At 47.9% G+C, this 18,451-nt stretch overlaps 1 protein-coding gene across 1 annotated transcript; it reads right to left on the reverse strand.

Annotated features, from left to right (window-relative positions):
* Window positions 1-897: 897 nt before the first annotated feature.
* Window positions 898-18,393, reverse strand: LOC128821954 (tetraspanin-36-like). The gene is made up of 7 exons (XM_054003380.1): window positions 18,285-18,393; window positions 6,313-6,504; window positions 5,358-5,432; window positions 4,803-4,898; window positions 4,046-4,198; window positions 3,019-3,102; window positions 898-2,190 (listed from the first exon to the last, which is right to left on the reverse strand). Exons 1-7 carry the CDS (start codon window positions 18,342-18,344, stop codon window positions 2,104-2,106), a joined length of 747 nt encoding a protein of 248 aa, XP_053859355.1. The 5' UTR covers window positions 18,345-18,393; the 3' UTR covers window positions 898-2,103.
* Window positions 18,394-18,451: the final 58 nt, after the last annotated feature.

The raw sequence follows: 18,451 nt of genomic DNA on the forward strand, positions 1-18,451 counted from the left end.
GAAGGGAAGGGAAGGGAAGGGAAGGGAAGGGAAGGGAAGGGAAGGGAAGGGAAGGGAAGGGAAGGGAAGGGAAGGGAAGGGAAGGGAAGGGAAGGGAAGGTGGGGAACTGCTGAGGGAAGCAGGGCAGAAAGGGTAGTAGCGAGGAAGGGGGGCGGGATCACTGAGGGGAGCGGGAAGGAAGGGCGGAAGGCGGGATCGCTGAAGGCGGGATCGCTGAAGGCGGGATCGCTGAAGGCGGGATCGCTGAAGGCGGGATCGCTGAAGGCGGGATCGCTGAAGGCGGGATCGCTGAAGGGAACGGGAAGGAAGGCGGAGTTGCTGAGGGGAACGGGAAGGAAGGCGGGGTTGCTGAGGGGAACCGTCAGGAAACAGGGCGGGAAGGGAAAGCGGGATCCGTAAGGGAGGCCGGGTTGCTGAGGAGAGCCGAGCGCGAAGGGAGGCGGGATCGCTGAGGGGAACGGAAAGGAAGGCAGGATTGCTGAGGGGAACGGGAAGGAAGGGCGGAAGGCGGGATTGCTGAGGGGAACGGGATTGCTGAGGCCGGTCAGGGAACCGGGCGGGAAGGGAAGGCGGGAATCCCTGAGGGAGGCCGGGGCGCTGAGGAGAGCCGGGCGCGAAGGGAGGCGGCATCGCTGAGGGGAGCGGGAGCGAAAGGCGGAATTGCTGAGCGGAGCTGGGTGAGAAGGGAGCCGGGATCGCTGAAACGCAGCGGGAAGGGAAGGCAGGACCGCTGAGGGGAGCGGGAAAGAAGGGCGGAGGGCGGAATTGCTGATCGGAGCCGGGCAGGATCTCTCTGAGCTCCCTCAGCGCCCCCACCCCGCTCCGGTTCCGCCCCTGAGGACTTTACTCCCTCCAGGAATTAGGATAGCATCGAACAACAGCCGCCGCACCATCTATTACTTGGTTGCGTAAGTTCAGTTTATTTCAGCATTTAACAGAAGACAAAGCCCTCGGTAAAAACTCATTTTTCAACATACACATGCTTACGCTGGTATGTCTCCCATCACACACCAGCATCACCCATCGCCTTCTTTTTTCTCGTGGGGTAGGGATGGAGATAATTAAACAGTTTACACTGATCCCAAGCTACTTTTTTTTTTTTTTTCTTATTAGCTACAAATATAAAGGTTTATTTTGTTAAGGACAGGCTGCTTATCTCTCCCAAGGAAGGAATCAGCAGAATCTCTGTTGCTTTTCCACAATTCCCCGATACATAAAAGCTCACAGTTCCCTCTCTTCTCTATCCCCAAAATCCTGAAGAGCTTATAAACAGAATAACATACAAACGAGTTGAAGGACTGTGTTAAAGCAGGAATGCAATCCAGTCTGTGTCCAGCAGAATTAAGGGGAACAGAAAACGTGCAAAAGCAGCACTACAGCAGATTATTGAAATAGCTTTGTACAAGAATACATCTTAATATTTTAGCAGAGAAGAACAGTCAGGGTGGAAATGTGGCACTAATTCCCCCAGGCAAACCACAGAAAAAGGAGGAAGAAAATGTTCAAAAGCTCTCTGCTTCATAAGGAGTTTTTAATGTCAATAATTAAGAGATTAAAAACAAACCAAAGAGAGTTCTGAGCTCAAAACCTGGGGTTTTTCATGTTTGCTAGCTGCTCCAAACAACCACACAAATGCTTGTTCTAGACTTTAAGCGTGGGGGTTGTCTTGCACTAACAACCTCTGCAGTAAACAAAATTACAACATGTGACATAAGAAAGGGGGAAAAACCCTGAAACTGCACAATCAGATACAGAAAAAAACGTACTACAGATCCCCATGCCTATGAGGAGTATTTAAACCCGGCATTCAGAAGTTTCTTTTGTTGTTTAAACCAGGTCATAGGAATGATCTGAGGTTTGTGCAGGCAACTGAAACCCCTCCTGTGGTCTCCACCAGTTTACTGATTAAAAGATAAAGTTTCTGCTGCATGTTTTCAGGGCAGAGGAAAGAATATGAGAAGAAAGTTTCTTTCTGGAGCCTACTACACCACCCGGTACTACCTGTAGTCGCAGGTCCAAACTTAGCATAACTTTTCAGAAAGCTGTGGTATGATCACAAGTCAGTTTCATCATCAGGAAGCAAGATTGTTCTTTTCAGTTTATTAAGCAAATACCCCTGAGTAAAGAGGCTGATATCCACTTTCTTCTTTCTTGCAAGTAAGCACACAGACGCTCAGCATGCCGAAGAACTGGAAAAGAGGGAGTGCACAAGGGACTTAGTCCTGCTGTGTTTCTGTTTCAGTTGTCAGACTAAACACCTACACAGAGATGACTTCATCATATGAAAAAAACTAAAAATACACCTACAGAAAGCGTTATTTTTGCATACCAATTCACAGTAATAGTTCCGGCTGGAGTGTTTCCTCTCCGGTTTGCTCCGTTAATTAATACATTCACATTAATTACTAGTTATCTTGCCATGGGGAAAATTTCAGCAAAAGGCTAGGATCGTTCTGGGATAAAATGAGTTCTCCAAACTATTTAAGCACACCTTCAGACAATGAGTGAGAGGAATGGCTTCCCACCAGGAAGGGCAGGGATGGATGGGATACTGGGAAGGAATTGCTGCTTGTGAGGCTGGGCAGGCCCTGGCACAGGGTGCCCAGAGCAGTTGTGGCTGCCCCTGGATCCCTGGAAGTGTCCAAGGCCAGGCTGGATGGGGCATGGAGCATCCTGTGGAGGTGGAAGGTGTCCCTGTCCATGGCAGGGGGTGGGACTGGATGGGCTTTAAGGTCCCTTAACACCCAAACCATCCTGGGATTCTGTGACTATGATAAAATGGATTTCACATTGAATTTCCATCCCAAATCCCCTAACTGTCTTCTGAATCCCTCCTGTCATTGCGAGGCAGATGAAATGGAGACAGCTGGAAAAACACAACTGAGGAACATAGCACTGAGTCTACTTCAAAAGCAGAAGAAAGCTGTAGGGCTGTTAGGATAATGAAGATGAAAAAGACCCGAGATCCAAGGGCAAACAGCACTATTTTCCATGAGGGAAGAGACAGGAGCATTTACCTTTACGATGGCAAACCCCAGGATTACAAGCATGGCATAGCTGATAACGCTCTGCAGCCCAGACTCCAGCTCCTGTGCACAGCCCTGCCACAAAAGAGAGAGGTAAAAACATGTTAAAAGGTGTTCATCCAGCTGGAAGTTTTTATTATTTCCACCCCCAGCTCTCCCAAGGAAGCAGCGCCTGGCAAGGCCCGTCTAATCAGCGCTGCAGGTCTGAGGAACTCCATTCTTGTCTTCCAGACCTGCTGGCTTATTTCCTCCTGCGTGAGGAGAGGCACTGAGAGAGTGGCATTTACTGACATTTGCTGCATCTGGATTTCCTCTAGCTCAGTAATTTAAACAAGAGCCCAAAACGCAGAGCCAGAATGGCCATCAATGGTACCTACAGAAGTCAACTTAGCGGCTTATGCCCCAGACTGGAGAACCTGGTATGGAGTTAATAGAATCACAGAATGGTTTGGGTTGGAAGGGACTTTAGGGATCATTCAGTTCCATCCTCTCCCATGGGCAAGGACACCTTCCACTATCCCGGGTTGCTCCAAGCCCTGTCCAGCCTGGCCTTAGACACTTCCAGGGATCCACAGGCAGCCACAGCTCCTGTGGGCAACCTGTGCCAGGGCCTGCCCATCCTCATATCTGATCTACACTGATCCTCTTCTAGCTTAAAAGCATTACCCCTTGTCCTTTTGCAACAGGCCCTGCTAAAATGTTTGACCTCATCTTCCTTACAAGCAACCTTGAGGCCCTGGCAGGGGCTCTGAGCTCTCTCTGGAGCCTTCTCTTGTGCAGCTGAACAGCCCCAGCTCTGCCCAGAGGGGCTCCAGCCCTCAGAGCATTGTCATCCTCCAGATTCAGCGTGGTCAATCCCAGATCAGTCTGTTCCCCTGCCCCAGACCTGTTTCAACAACTACAGCTATGGCCATATCCCTAAACTCTGCCTGGCGTGCTTCCCTCCACGGTTCCACCTGGCTGAAAAATGGAACATAGCCTAACTGAACATGGCCCAAACCAAGCCCCTCATCCTCACCCGTGTGTTGAGTTCCTGCGGCTGATCCAGGTGCCCGGTGCAGTTCTTGGCCTCTTGCTGGCAGCAGCTCTGGGGGACACTGTTGTTCCCAGTGGAATTAAACCACTGGGTGGTCGTCCAGTCACTGTAGTTCTTAACCCCACAGCAGTGAAGCTACCAAACACAGGACAGAGGCACAGCAGTTGTGTTATATAGCATTATACATATGTATTACTAGTTACATTTGAGATATATATATATAATTATGTTCATATATATGAATGCTCATGGTGAGTTAAACCTCTCTTAGGCATAGCCAGAGCTGCCAGTAGTTTGCAGCAGATTTACAAGCAGCGGTGCTTCAGGAAAACAACCACAGATGTAATAAATCAATCTCCTTCACAGATTATTACATCCCTCTTAGTTTATCCTTTCTGAAAGCTCCAACAGGAAGGTGACAAGTTGCAGGGTAGAGTCTTCCATCATCTCACTATTTTTATGGTGCGGTGTTCTCAGCAGCAGTTACTCATACGGACTTATTTGCTGTGATGCAAATGTCACTCACATCAACCACATCCCTCACTACATAACTTCACACCCAGAGCCTGAACACTGCAAAGTGAGGGGCACCCTCAGCTGCCTTGGAGAACTGGATGCTAAAGACAGAGACAAGTTCCAGGATACTGCCCCACTCATCCTCTCCCCTCCTTTCCCAGCCTAAATTCCTCCTTTAGGACCCAACTGTTCTTTTCCAAACAATGCTTAAATATTTTCTTACCTGCTCTTGCAAGTAATCCACAACTGCAGACTCTGAATTTTTGCCATCATACTTCTCAAAGACTGAGCGCATTGTACCTTGCACATCAGTTTTTACCTGTTTAGAGAGAGAAAAACAACGCAGATGATTTTAATGCGAGAACTAAAAATTTTATCTGGTGGAAACTGCAAAAGATCTTATTTATCCCAAATAAGTCAGGGGGAAAAAATCAGAAATAAGAAAGATGAAGCAATGTTTTAGACAAAATTCAGGTGGCACTTAGCCGGAATCATGTTCCTGGGTAGAAGCTTGCCGCCCTTGATGGAAAAGCCCTCATTTGGGAGCATCAGCAAGTGTTTAATCCAACTCAGAGACTGTTATGATATCTGCCAGGTACTTTATATATTCACCGTGTTCCCAACAAAAACATCCCCATTCCCATTTGCTCGGCAGGTTGTAGGACAGGGGATGAAGTAAAAAAAAAAACAAAACAACCAGATAAATTGGAATGATCAAACAATGTGAAATCTACTCTTTACTTTTTTGTTGGGACAGAGATGTTAATTCGTAATTTACCTTTTCCCTGTAAACAAATCCCAAGACAAAAGCGGACACTTCTGCAATGAAGATAACCAGGATAATAGCCAAGAACTGAAAACAAAAAAGAGAGACATTAAGAGAGAATCCCACAGTACTTGAACTCAACTGCACAATACACTTCACATTAATTTACAGCAGTAAGTGATCATTATCTCTTACTGCCTCTCCAATCAAAATAGTTCTCAGAAGATAATTTAGAATAGAAGAAGCTGTGGCTGCCTCACCCCTAGAATTGTTCAAGGCCAGGTTGGACAGGGTTTGGAGCAACGTGGTGGTATTGGCTGGTCTAGTGGATGCTGTCCCTGCCCATGGAAAAGGGGTTGGAACTGGATGAGCTTTAAGGTCCTTTGCAACCCAAATGTTTTGGGGATTACTGTGCATGGCTGGGGCGATGACTGTGGCTCCACAGGCTCTGTGCCTGATCCTGAACACTGCCGCGACGTGACCTGTGTGAAGAGCCTAGGGAACACTTGACAAGGTGATGTCAAAGGGGAGAGCGCACAGATCAACCAGCAGCTGAGTTAGGTACATTGTGCACTGCTTGTTGGGCTCACACTGCCTTCTGGGCTTGACTCTGGGCATGAAGCTACTCTAAGTGAACCTTTCTGGGTTTTTAAAAGCAATTCTGTGAGCAGTCAAGGCATGCTTTCAGCACTCAGAGGATCGAAGTCAGCAGAAAAATGGATACACAACTGGTTTGCCTGCTTAGAAACTTGCATTTCCTCCTGTTCCTTCACCACCTCACTCCTCAAAACTTGCTGCTCCCCGCACTCATCTTCCCTGAGCCAGCTGAGGCTGACCAGAGCATCTCAGCCGCCAGTGCTTCAGCGGCGCGTATCGCCGCGACCTTTCCTTTCGTTCCGCCTCCCCTGCCAGCGGGAGGCAGGCGACACCCACGGACCGTCGCAGTGACACCCGCGGTGACACTCACCAGCCCCAGGCCGACCCGAGACTCGCGGAAGGTGGCGCAGCAGCCGATCAGCCCGATGATGAACATCACCACGGCCACGCAAATGATGATCACAGCTGGCAGCAGGGCGTACTTGTCCTGCAGAAAGTTGTCGTAGCTCTTGTAGGTGTTGATGACGTACGCCCCAACATAGCTGAGGCCTGCAGCTGCCGCCTGAAATGCAGTAAGGAAAAGTGATTAGCAGCTATTTATTAAGCATCTGACCTGGAAACTAATCATGGATTGTTTTCTAATAGTGATTTTAGAAATAATGGCTACAGTGTGCAAAGAACTAGATGGGAAAAACGCTGAATCTGAAACTATTACCTAATCTAGGCATTCAAACTTGAACACAGAGAAGACAAAATTCACTGTATCACTCCCCTGCTAATAAGGCACCACGGGAGCTGAGCTGAAAGGCTGGTGTCTGTAGACCTGCCTCAGTGTCTTTGCAGAATGCCGAGCTCACACTACATCCCACCCAAGGCTGCATTAGTAGGAATCAGATCACTACAGGGTGTTTTGTTTGTTTGTTTGTTGTTTTTTTTTTTTTTTTTGTTTTTTTTTGTTTTTTTTTTTTTTTTTTTTTTTTTGCGAAAAACTCATCCTTTGCATTCTCATTACCCACTACGGCAGGCACAAATGTACCTAGTCTCAGCAAAATAGTCCCTCCTTTTCCTGGAGGAAACAGCTTTTTGCAACCTCTAAAATAATCTCTCTCCCAGAAGGATGTTTTGCTGATTTGAGGCCATGGCAGAGTGCACCAGTGGCAGCTGCCCTGGAGACCAAGGATTTTTACCCACTGGACTGGGTATAGCCCTGGAAACAACACCACAAGACTCAGCCATGCCCTTACTGATGGCACAAAAAAAATTCTCTCAAGAGTCGGGATGGCTCATCCACCCTCTGTTATCCTGCAGCACAAGGAAAATGAAGCACCCTCCGTATTCACATTCTGGAAACTTAAGGGAAACCAGCCGGTTTGTTTTCAACAGGTCACAGCAGGATTTCATCACGCAGCCTTGGAGCAGTTTGTTACCTCCCCAGCACTGTACGTTTTAATTAATCAAACACTCCTCATGCTGGAGCTAGGACTTGCTAATTCCTTGACCTTGTTTGGCTCTTTCCCCTCCAGCCAGGTCTGCTGCCTGCCTTTCAATTACCTCCAAGTGCAGGAACATCTTTTGTTTCAGACAGTTCCCATCCCATAATCTCGCATTCCCAGATGCTGTCTGTACCCCAGAATTACTGGGGTTAGAGGCACCAAGTGATGGAGCCAGACATTTAGTACAGGACCTGCAAGATCCTGCTGCACTGGGGCTCAGATACAGCAGGTCCTCTACAAAGTGGGTTATCAGGAAAAGGAATAGGATCACCAATTCTCAACAGGTTATTTGTTTTTCTTCTCCACATGCACTGGGTTTTCAGATATGCTGATGATTAAAGTGGTTGCTAAAGCTTCCTTTCATTTTTCCTCTCTTTGAGGAAACTCTTTTTCCTATTTCCCCATCTACAGGTGTAGGGTGACCGTAGCTTTCTCCTGCCACCCCTTTTTAGGGATTCAGGGAAAGCATGAGACCACTTTGTCTCAAAGGGCACCACGACCTTCTCACTTCACCACGGGAGTGAGGAGTTGAGGAGGAGCAACCTCACCTTCTCTTCCAATACTCTGTTCCTGAACTGAAAGGGGGACAGGAAAAATCCTTGGAATGGCAACAGCAGTAAAGTGTTACAGCAATGGGCCCCTGGCTGGGTAATAATCGACATAGACTCCCATGTATTCACACAAGGCTGATAATTTAATTTATTAAGAAACCCATTGCTTTTTTATACCCTAGTTTGCTACATGTGGAATTGATTGGTCCTCCAATCAAAACAGCATCACCACTGGCCAATTAAGAAATCACCCTTTGGTAAACATATCTCCGTAACACATTCCACATGTTCACAACACCAGGTGCAGCAAGTGAAGATGAGAATTGTTTCTCACTCTTTTCTCTGATCTTCTCACAACCTTTCCCAGGCATTGTTCTGGGAAAGTTGTTTGTCTCTGTGGCCAGAGAGCTGCTGCCGTAGTAAAGGTGGAGGTGGGGACACGTCACCTCCATCCTCTTTTGCCTTCAGTTGCAGAAAAAGAATGAAGGTGCACGACTCAAAACGTGTATCCTGTATTTCTGGCCTGGAATGCTGGATGCATGTGTCTGTCCACCTACTCTCTGCTCTGAAACAGCATCATCTGTCAAGGACAGTCATGGAGGGGCAAGCAAAGTCGTGCCAGGGCCTCACCACCACCGCAGGGAATGATTCCTTCCCAATATCCCATCCCACCCTGCCCTCTGGCAGTGGGAAGCCATTCCCCTCTTGTCCTGTCACTCCAGTCTCTTTTCTAAAGTCACTCTCCACCACGGGGGAGAAAACATTCTCCATTTTTCATCCATACTCCATTTTCCATCCATTTCCAGTGTGCTCAACAGGCAATACAAAGGAAGCAGCACAGGACACGCTGAAGACCAAACAGCTGCGGGGAGCTAAGAAAGACTTTGCTGCAAGAAAAGGCTGCCACAAATTAAGAAAAAAAAATGAATACATTATGAAGCCAATTGACAAAAGGCCCCTAAAGCCAAGACCAGCAAAGCTCCATGACTGCAAGACAAACCAGAAGGTCTAGTGTTAAGTTCAAGGAACTCAAATATGAAACACTTTCACAGTGGGTTCTATTGCAATACTCAGGATTGCCTTGTTTCTGGTCAAAGCACAACCAGCAAGAAGTCTACTAAAATTTCCAAACTTCTGCGTCCAAACAGAAAAGGGAAGTGTAATGAGGCAAAACCAGAAGTCTTTGGGAAAAGACTTAAAGGAAGATGACCACAAATACTGCCACAACTTCACCCATGAATTTTAATTCAGTGGGAAGAATTCTGAAGCCTTGAAGAGCAGGGTCACTTAGGAATGGAAGGCATCACAGCTAATGACCTCTTCCCTGATTTTTGCAGGTGAGTCCCAGAGACAAGTTTTGAAAGCAAAGATGAAAAATACTTCAGAACTTAAATCAGAACTCTTCCCTTAAGCCTTTCCAGAATTTAAGGCAAATTCAAAATCCGGTGGAGGGATTTTTTTCACCTCAACATCACAAGACCTACAGCCCATTTCTAGATCTAAGATGAAGATGTACTAAGATGTACTTCTCTAGAAGGACAAGTCCTTTGCATTGCAAGAAATGGATCTCAAAGTATGTCTGATTAGGTTTCTGTTAGATCTCAAGAAATAAACAATCCCACAAACACAAAGGCCAGTTTGAGCAATTCCTTTTGAGGAGGAACAGATCAAATACCTCCTTTTCCACGATTAGTCAACCACCTCCTCAAACCCATCTAAAATGACACACAAGGATGCCAGGATTATGCCAAGAAATACACTTCTTGTCACGCTTTTTGTCGGTCTCCTGCTTGTCAGCGTGCTTGCAGCCAGCCAGTGCCCAGCAGGCTCCCACCATGCGGGCGCAAACCCCGGCACGGGCAGCCCGGGGTGACTCAAGGTGGACGTGGGAGAAGCAGCTCCCCTGGGCCACCCACAGCCAGCACAACACCCACCCCTGACCCTGTCCTGCCCACGCACACTGACTCACCAGGCCACCAGGAAGCTGCTGCTGTTTCTTTACAGTGCTGGTGACTTCCTTAAGACATGATGGCAAGATGAGGGGAAAGGAAATTTTGCAAGAAAACCCCTTTTCACAGCTGGGCGAGAGAGCTGCAGCCGCCTTGGCTGCCTCACCCACCACGGCTCGCACCCTTCAAGGACCTAGTGCCAGAATCACTCAATTTTTCATATCCCACGCCCTTGACAGAAAGCAGAAAAACTATTTGAGCATGAAAAAAGTGAACTCCTCGGGGCTGAGTGAGAAGAAAGCCAAGCTGTGACAGTCACCAGATTTTCCCAGGCAGAGGTTTGGGCAGGGCCCAAGCCCCTCCACACTTAGCTGAGCCAGGGAAGCAGGTGCACAGAGGACAAACACAACAAGGGGGGACTCTCAGTCACATAACACACACAGAGCACCGTGAATATTCACTCCCACCCATGAAACGGAACCCTGCACTGTCTCACTGACGCGGAACAGGACAGCTGCTGGAAAACACTAATTTTATGTATTTTTTTAAAAATGCAACAAGCCTCTTACTTTGTGTTCCACTGTTTTTATATGCTCATGACCAAAAGCCCCTACCCTTTTCAGGAGGCTTATAGCCGTGCAAATACTTCATGCCACTTAATCACAGACATAGAAGAGGCTGCTTAAAGCTTCCTCTATACCACTGCTCTGAAATATATGCAAATTATCTATCTATATCTCTCTCTATGTATATTTCTTTTTCTATCAGTGAGGCAGAACAGGTGCTTTTCCACCTTTACTTCTCTGTTTTCATAAGCCAACCTTATGTGATGGCTGAGAACAGAGGTTACTGTTCGTTCACAGTTATCAGCACAGGCTTCTTTTCCCCTGCCAAACCTAGATAAGGTACAGCAAAGTAGCCAAACTACCAGCTATGATGTTAAAAGGCAGTGTCTGCCACTTGGAGGATTTGGGAGTACTTTTTAAAAGGTTTCTCCCAGCATCCTCCCATTTCCAGCGTGTTGATTCTGTGATTTGATCTGTTACTGTAAACTGGCATGAGGCTTTCTTTTGAAAAGGCTGGAAAATTAAAAATACAGAGTAACAAAGCTGTAGTGTTAAAAGGAGAAGCTTAAGAACAAGGGTGAATTCCGAATTCACCCCATGTGTCCAGCAAGATGCAGCCTCTATACAGGAAAAAAATGAGGCTATGAGACCTACAGACATTTCTCCTTTGTCCAACGGGACTTTCCCAGGGCCAGCACTAATATCCACAACAGCACAAAACTCAGGCTGGCTGGACTTCTCCCTGTGTCATTAACTTTCTATGGGCAAAGACAGGTAAGAGAAAGAATACCATTTTTCACGACACAGTAAGAGCAGCTGTCTTCTACAACAAACTACTGCCAAAAAAAAAAAAACCCTGGAAGAACTATGAATATCCACACAAACCCTTTCTGAACCACTGCCACCTAACTCATTGTTAGACAGTCAGCTCACAGAGCTGCCTAAGTTAATTTTAAGGCTCAAATCCCACTTTTTTTACCAGTATCTTTGCATAGTCAGATGCAAATTATTGCGTCAATTATTCTTCAATTATTACTTTGCCAATTACAGTTATTACTACTGTGCTGCCCCCATGTCTCTCATATCTAGAATAAGCCTTCAGCAACACAGGTCTCAAGTTACAGCTGCCCATCCTCTCCTTAACACAGAAGACACTCCATGCCTTTGCTTTTTGGCTTTTTTTTTTCAGTGTACAAGAAGTGTTTTTTATTTACCTTGACAGGTAAATCTTCTGCTCGAAAGGTTTTGCACATTTCCTCCATAGATAATGTATTTTATTACCCAACAGCCAGCTTGCATGGCAAAGGGAATCACTATCTGGCTCCCTTGCTGATTTATTGTACTACAAGATTTGTTCTTCCCATTCACTGCCACAGTTTCAAGTCCTCCCTGGCTGCTGCACTACTCCATTTTCAGGGAGGCAACAGGTATTCTTTTCTAGGGGAAAAGAAAGGCACTGGGCATTTTTGAGAAAGCTTTCCTCACTTTATCCTCATTTTAACCAGTTTAAAACTCCCCTTGGCCCACATGGACCAGGCACTTCCCAGAAATGAGGGTCTCCCTTGGCCTGAGGCAAAGCTGGTTTCTCCCAGCAGTGAGAGTGACCCCAACTCAGCACCTCCCATCCCACGTGCACAATTTTCTCTCCATTTTCCTTGCTGGATTTAGAACTCTGCCAGCTGGAAGGGATCTCCTGGGTTCAGCTACCGTTTCCTACCCTGCTTACGGTATTAATTTCTCTAAATGGTAAATCAGGTACTGCCACATTTGTATTCTCTGGCTTCACCCAGGACGGTGTGCGCTCGTGCGTGGTCACTCTCGCAGTGGAAAAGGTTTCTGATGTTCAGAGGGACCATCCTGTGCTTCAGCTTGTGCTCACTGGCCCTGCCATGGGCACAGACAGCATCATCTGGGCAAGCACAGCCACAGAGGAGCAAGCAAAGCTGCTGCTCTGGGCACCCTGTGCCAGGGCCTGCCCACCCTCCCAGCCAGCAATTCCCAGTTCCCAATATCCCACCTGTGCCTGCCCTCTGGCAGGGGAAGCCATTGCCTGTGTGCTGTCCCTGCATGCCTTGTCCCCAGCCCCTGTGCAGCTCTCCTGGAGCCCCTTGAGGCCCTGGCAGGGGCTCTGAGCTCTCCCTGGAGCCTTCTCTTGTGCAGCTGAACAGCCCCAGCTCTGCCAGGCTGGCTCCAGAGCAGAGGGGCTCCAGCCCTGGCAGCAGCTCCGGGGCCTCCTCTGGGCTGGCTCCAGCAGCTCCACGTCCTTGTGCTGTTGGAGCCAGGGCTGGAGGCAGGATGGGTCTCCTGTTAGTCACAAACCTGCTGTGTTCCCTCAGATCTTCATGTTGTGAAAACACTGATTTACAAAATAACAAAAAAATACTGAACTCAGCACGTTGGCTTTGGATTGGAGCAAAAAGCAACAAAGCTGAGAGCTCCTACAGGCTGTCCTCAATTCCAGCAGCACCGACAGCCCCAGGAGAGAATTCCTACCAATCTCATGCCAATCATTACCCTCAAACTAAAACCTTCAAATCAGTTTCCTCACATGAGCTTACAGAGGTAGGACAGAACCCAGACAACTGTTCTGAGCCAAGTTACACCAAGGCACAGCAGACCCACCAAGGTCTGCTATACCTAAATATTCAGCTGGGATGTACAACTTGTGGGGCATGTTTCAGCCTGCCTTCAAAACACACCTCAGGGCTGCTTGTTGGCTATGGTGGGAAACATTTGCTGTTTCCTTTTCTTCCTCAAATGAAAACAATGAGCAGCTGCCAAAAGGCTCTTACAACATATGTCTCTTTCTTCAGGAGAAAAAAATCCCCAAACCAACATTTTCTTTCAGTTTACGTGCTGCAAAACCACACACTCAGAGGGGATTCTGGGTGTAGTGGGCTTGTTTTCAAGCTATATTAAGTAAATATCCACCTTAAGGGTTGTTTTAGCATACTGCTTCCTGTTCCCCAAGCCTAATTCCAATGTTATTTTGCCATCCCTAAAAGCCAGGACATACCTACAAAGCACAAATGGTGGGATGTCCTCATGGAGACACTGCACAGCAGTGCAAAGCCAGGAATCCTGCCCCAATTCCTATGAATTCTAATGCTTAAACCCCTGCCTTGGGGATAGGGTGCTGCTGTTAATCACAATCACAGAGGCAGCAGGACCAGGAGGAGAAACCCATTTTTACTTGTCAGAGCCCCCATTTTCACTTGTCAGAACCCCCATTTTCACTCATATTCTCCCCAAATACACAGACTGCAGGGCATGAGCTTGCAGGGAGTGTAACTTCAGCTGAGCATGGACTGATTTATCAGCCAGTGCCAGGCTGTTTTGGATCTGAGCAACCTGTCTGGACACAAAACACCCTGTAGTTCAATATTTGCCTTCAGAACCACCCCAATTTCTCAGTCAGCTGTTCCAGGCTCAGACACCGGATGCTGCAACTAAACCAAGGTGCACCTAAATCACAGCAGAGCTAATCCTAAATCTTGCTAAAGAGGTACCAAAATGGGACCTCTTGACCCCTTCTAATTACCACATGCACTTCCACAACATGGAACTACAGAATCCCAGAAGGGTTTGGGTGGGAACGACCTGTAAAGGGCATCCAGCTCCACCTCCTGCCATGGGCAGGGACTCCTTCCACTGTCCCAGGTTGCTCCAAGCCCTGTCCACCCTGGTCTGGGACACTTCTGCTTCTCTGGGTAACCTATAGGAGTGCCTCACCACCCTCATGGGAACAATTCCTTCCCAACATCTACCCCGAATTTCCCCTCTTTTCAGTGAGAAGCCATTCTCCCATCACTACAGGATGAAGAATCCCTCTTGCAGCCCCTGTCAGACATTGGAAGGCTGTTATGTGGTCTCCACACGACTTCCTCGTCTCCAGGCTGATCACCCCCACCTTCTCAGCCTGCTAACCTCTGGTTTTGGTGACCTGCACACTGGGAGACCTTTGAGGAGACCGAAGTGCCTTCAGGGATGGATGCACAGCCCGGCCATCCGACAGGTCCTTTCACTGCCATAGGAACTGTCTGGCTGAGGCTGTTCCTCCAAATCTGCATCACTGTCCCAACACCTCCCCTCTGCTGACCGCACAGCACCAGTACCTTCGTTTTGATTTAGTCCGTGAGGCTGCTACGCAATACAGCAAAGCCCGTTTTCCTGAAAGTCAGTTCAGTTCCTCTTCCTGATTTTGGGCAGAGTAATTTAAAACAAGGAGCAACTTTACCCTTTCAAGGCACGCTCAAAAGGGTCACATCAAAGTGCCCAGGCATCAGCCCCATCCTGTGACCACTCTGCATCATGTGGCTGCTCTGCTGTCATCATTCAGAGACGAGCTAGAAATTAAATTATAGAATGGCTGGGGTTGGAAGGGACCTTAAAAACCACCGTGGTTCCAACTCCCAAGGAACCCACCACCTTCCCCTTCCGTTCATCAGTGAAATCTTTGCTATCCAATACCTTGTTTATTAAAAGTATCCAATACGTAGTATCCATTAAAAGTATCCAAATTTCTCTCTGACTGAGGTTTCAGAGTAAGCCTTCCCAAAGTACTCATTACTGGCATGAGTGATTTCAAACCATTCACACATGCAAGAATTTTTCTTGCGGGTAAGTTTTTACCTCCAAATCACTAAAAATTATTTAAAGTGAACCACAGCAATATAGTGATTCCTTGAGCAACCTGGTCTAGTGGAAGGTGTTCCTGCCCATGGCAGGGGGCTGCACTTCTTGTCAGCAGATCAAACGTTGCTCTCTCAAATCCCCTGCTCCTGCTAAAACTGCCTGGGCAGGGACTTGTCCTTATGCTTCTCCCTGCTGTTGGGCAAGTAAAGCAAGGAGGCTGGGCAAGTGCCCACCTCTGCTTAGAAGTGAAAGGGGAATCTGGGCAAACAGGATTTTCACTGCAGGAACACCTAAGGTAGCCCTTTGGTGATGAATCAGAATATCTTGCGTTGGAGGGGACCCACAGGGATGGTGTAAGTCCAGCTCCTAGTCCCCAGGACCACTGGTGGATGCCAAATCCCCTCTGAAGGCAGAGACCTGCTTAGTGACAATGAAGCTGAAGGTGAGCAGGGGCAAGGTGCTGGATGCTTTGAGGCTAAAAGTGACCTGGAAGGTATTTACTGCACGTTATACAGAAATACTGGAGCACAAAGCTTCCAGCTGATTTTAACATTCTCAGTTTCTTCCCTTGGACCAGGAAGTGAATCCCAGCATTTCACCTCCTTCAAAAAGATCATCACATCCCACCCAGCGAAGTCCCCTTAAAAGACATTGCCAAGAACATCATGGTCTGCTCTGACCCTTCCTCTCCCTCTTTTTGGTCCCATGAGATAAACCTGCATGCCCAGTCTTCACCCGGAGCAGGCCAGCACTCACTCAACAAAACAACCACTCTCTTGCACCTAATTGGCAGGTGCTAAAGAGCAAGAGGAGGTGGGAAGAACTCACACAGCCTGAAGCACCACCCGTGGTAACCTTATAATTAAATAATCTTTAATCACTGAGTTTTTGGGGGGAATTATGCATAGATCCCTCACCCGCAGAATGACCTGCACATACAGTGCTGAGCCTGGAGCTTAGGAGAAAAGCTGTTTTTTCACCTCATTTAGGAAGCTCGATTTGTCATTGTGGAACATCTGACTTCCTTCACTCTGCACGATAACGATCAGAAATCCAAAAGAGGATTTTTGCCTTTTTAGGATATACTTGAGTAATAACTTCTGTCAAAGAACCACATCTGCACCATCTGCTGACTATGCAGGTGGTGAATTATTTTCCATAATCATTTCTGAGCTGGGAAAGATCTGCAGCGTGCAATGTCTGGACATGAATTACTCCTTGGAGAAGGGCTCTGATGCTCTTTGCAAATCCTGTTTTCACAATCATCTGGAGCCTTGTACTTACAGAGCCCTGACTGTTAGAAATGTTCTGAAGGAGTATAAAAGAATCAGTCCCTCCATCTCCACCCTCCTAAACCAGAATTCCAGGTTCTGCAGTTCTAGTGCTGGAATGTGGTCACCACACATAATGGTGGCAGCAGCATCTAAATGCCACAGGTACTGGGCTGCACTGCTCTTACTGGGATGAAAAACAACCCAAAGAGCTGCTCTGGGTCACCCCAAATTCAGAGACGTGCACAAGGATCATTACTGACAGTCCATGGACGCAGATGACCAGTCACAACTAGAGAGTGCTCCTACAGCAGATGGAAAAGCACCAGAGACATTTCTAGGAGGATGTAAGGCTCTTGTTTCATTTTCAAAAAGCCAAGCGACGATGCTAACCTGTGAGGTACACCTGAGGCTTTCCACATACAAACAGAGGGATGCTGCAATGGTGCTCTGTGGCTACTTCAAAACAAAACAAAACAAAACAAAACAAAACAAAACAAAACAAAAAAAAAAAAAAAAAAAAAAAACCAAAACAAAAACAAAAAAAAAAAAAAACCCAAAACCAAACCAAACCAAACCAAACCAAAAAACCAAAAAAACAAACCAAAAGAAAATCGCCACAAACCAAGCAGACACGGTGAGATCGCGTCACCTGGCATGCAGCAGTGACTCGGCCTGCAGCTCCATTTGTGCCAGAGGCTCAGGATTTGCGTGGAGCACATGCAACAATAAATTGTGCCGGGCCTCCGCGGAGGCGGCACAGGACAGAGGGGACGAGCTCCTCACCACAGCCAGCAGCAAGTCATGGTTTTACAAAAATGGCACCACACCCCACGAGGCCCCAGGGATTAATTCGAGCAGGATTCCTTATTTTGCTTTATTTTTTCTCTCCTCATGTAGCGTCTCTCTTTGGAAAACTCTGGTTCTTCTCTTCAGGAAGAGCCCCTGCTACAGCCAGAGCCATGCTGAGCCCAGCCCGGGCCGAGCAGCTCCAGGCCCTGGCTATCGCCGGCAGCTTGGAGCATCCCTGGAAAAGCCTCGTCTGGAAAACATCCAGGTGCTACAAAGCAGCCGCGAACCGCCAGCCCAGGGCCCGACACACCTGAGGTCTGACACGGCCCTTCCCTGAACGCAGCACACAAGTCCCAGGGCGGTCCATGGTGATGGTGGGGGTTTTCCAAACTTCCCCATGCAGGGGGAATGCCCGAGCCTGGTTACCGGAACAATCCCCAGCTCTCCCGAACAACCACGAGGCTGCCACTGTTTACGAGGCAGCCGTGCCACAAGCCTCCGATGCCGACACCCCCAAAACAACCAGCGGGTTAGGCTAAAAAGTATACAAACCGCCCTCGTTTTCCCACTTGCTTGTAAATAATTACCGCGGAAGTGATTTGGAAAGCCGTAACTGTGCCAAGGACATAGCTGGAACAAAGTTCTCAGCAGTTTTCCTCCCCAAAACTCTCCTCGCCCCAAATGTGGAGCAGAGCCCTTGTACAATGCCCTCGCCATGCGGCTCCATTTGCTTCCAATCACAAAACGTGGTTGCAGACTGCCTTAATTAAAAACACTACCAGAAAAAAGGGTACGTTAAAAACACGCCACGAAGAAGAAAAAAAAAAAAAAAAAAAAAAAAAAAAAAAAAAAAAAAGAACAAAAAAGTAACAAGCTATGACCTTATTTTTTTTTTTCCTTAGAAACTTAAAACCCTAAATCTCCTCGTTCTTTAAGAACACGTAATTAGGCGTTGCTACAGAAATGTACGAGCACACAGCCGAGCTCAATGGCCCGGCTCGCTGCGGGATCGCGGGCACGTCCCCCGGCAGCGTGTCCCCCTGCCAGACCCCCGTCCCCCACGGCCCGGGACAGCCCCGCGGTACCCAGAAGGCGAGGCTCAGCAGCAGCAGCACGGTCTTGGAGGTGATGACTCCGCAGTCCATGTCAGCGCAGCTCTGGGGGCTGTGCCGCCGCACCGGCCCCGGCTCCCCGCGGGGCCGCCCCCGGCCCGCCCCTGCCCTGCCCTGCCCTGCCCTGCCCACCCACGGGA

Source organism: Vidua macroura, chromosome Z (genome assembly GCF_024509145.1).
Source record: "Vidua macroura isolate BioBank_ID:100142 chromosome Z, ASM2450914v1, whole genome shotgun sequence".
NCBI classification, from domain to species: Eukaryota; Metazoa; Chordata; class Aves; order Passeriformes; family Viduidae; genus Vidua; species Vidua macroura.

What these genes read in the sequence shown, in the direction of transcription:
- LOC128821954 (XM_054003380.1), bottom strand. Translation starts at nt 18,344, where the DNA reads ATGGACTGCGGAGTCATCACCTCCAAGACCGTGCTGCTGCTGCTGAGC. An exon ending in TGCTGAGCCTCGCCTTCTGG is followed by an intron (nt 6,505 to 18,284) that starts GTACCGCGGGGC and finishes ACTGCATTTCAG; the next exon opens with GCGGCAGCTGCAGGCCTCAG. An exon ending in TGGGGTTTGCCATCGTAAAG is followed by an intron (nt 2,191 to 3,018) that starts GTAAATGCTCCT and finishes CCTCTTTTCCAG; the next exon opens with TTCTTCGGCATGCTGAGCGT.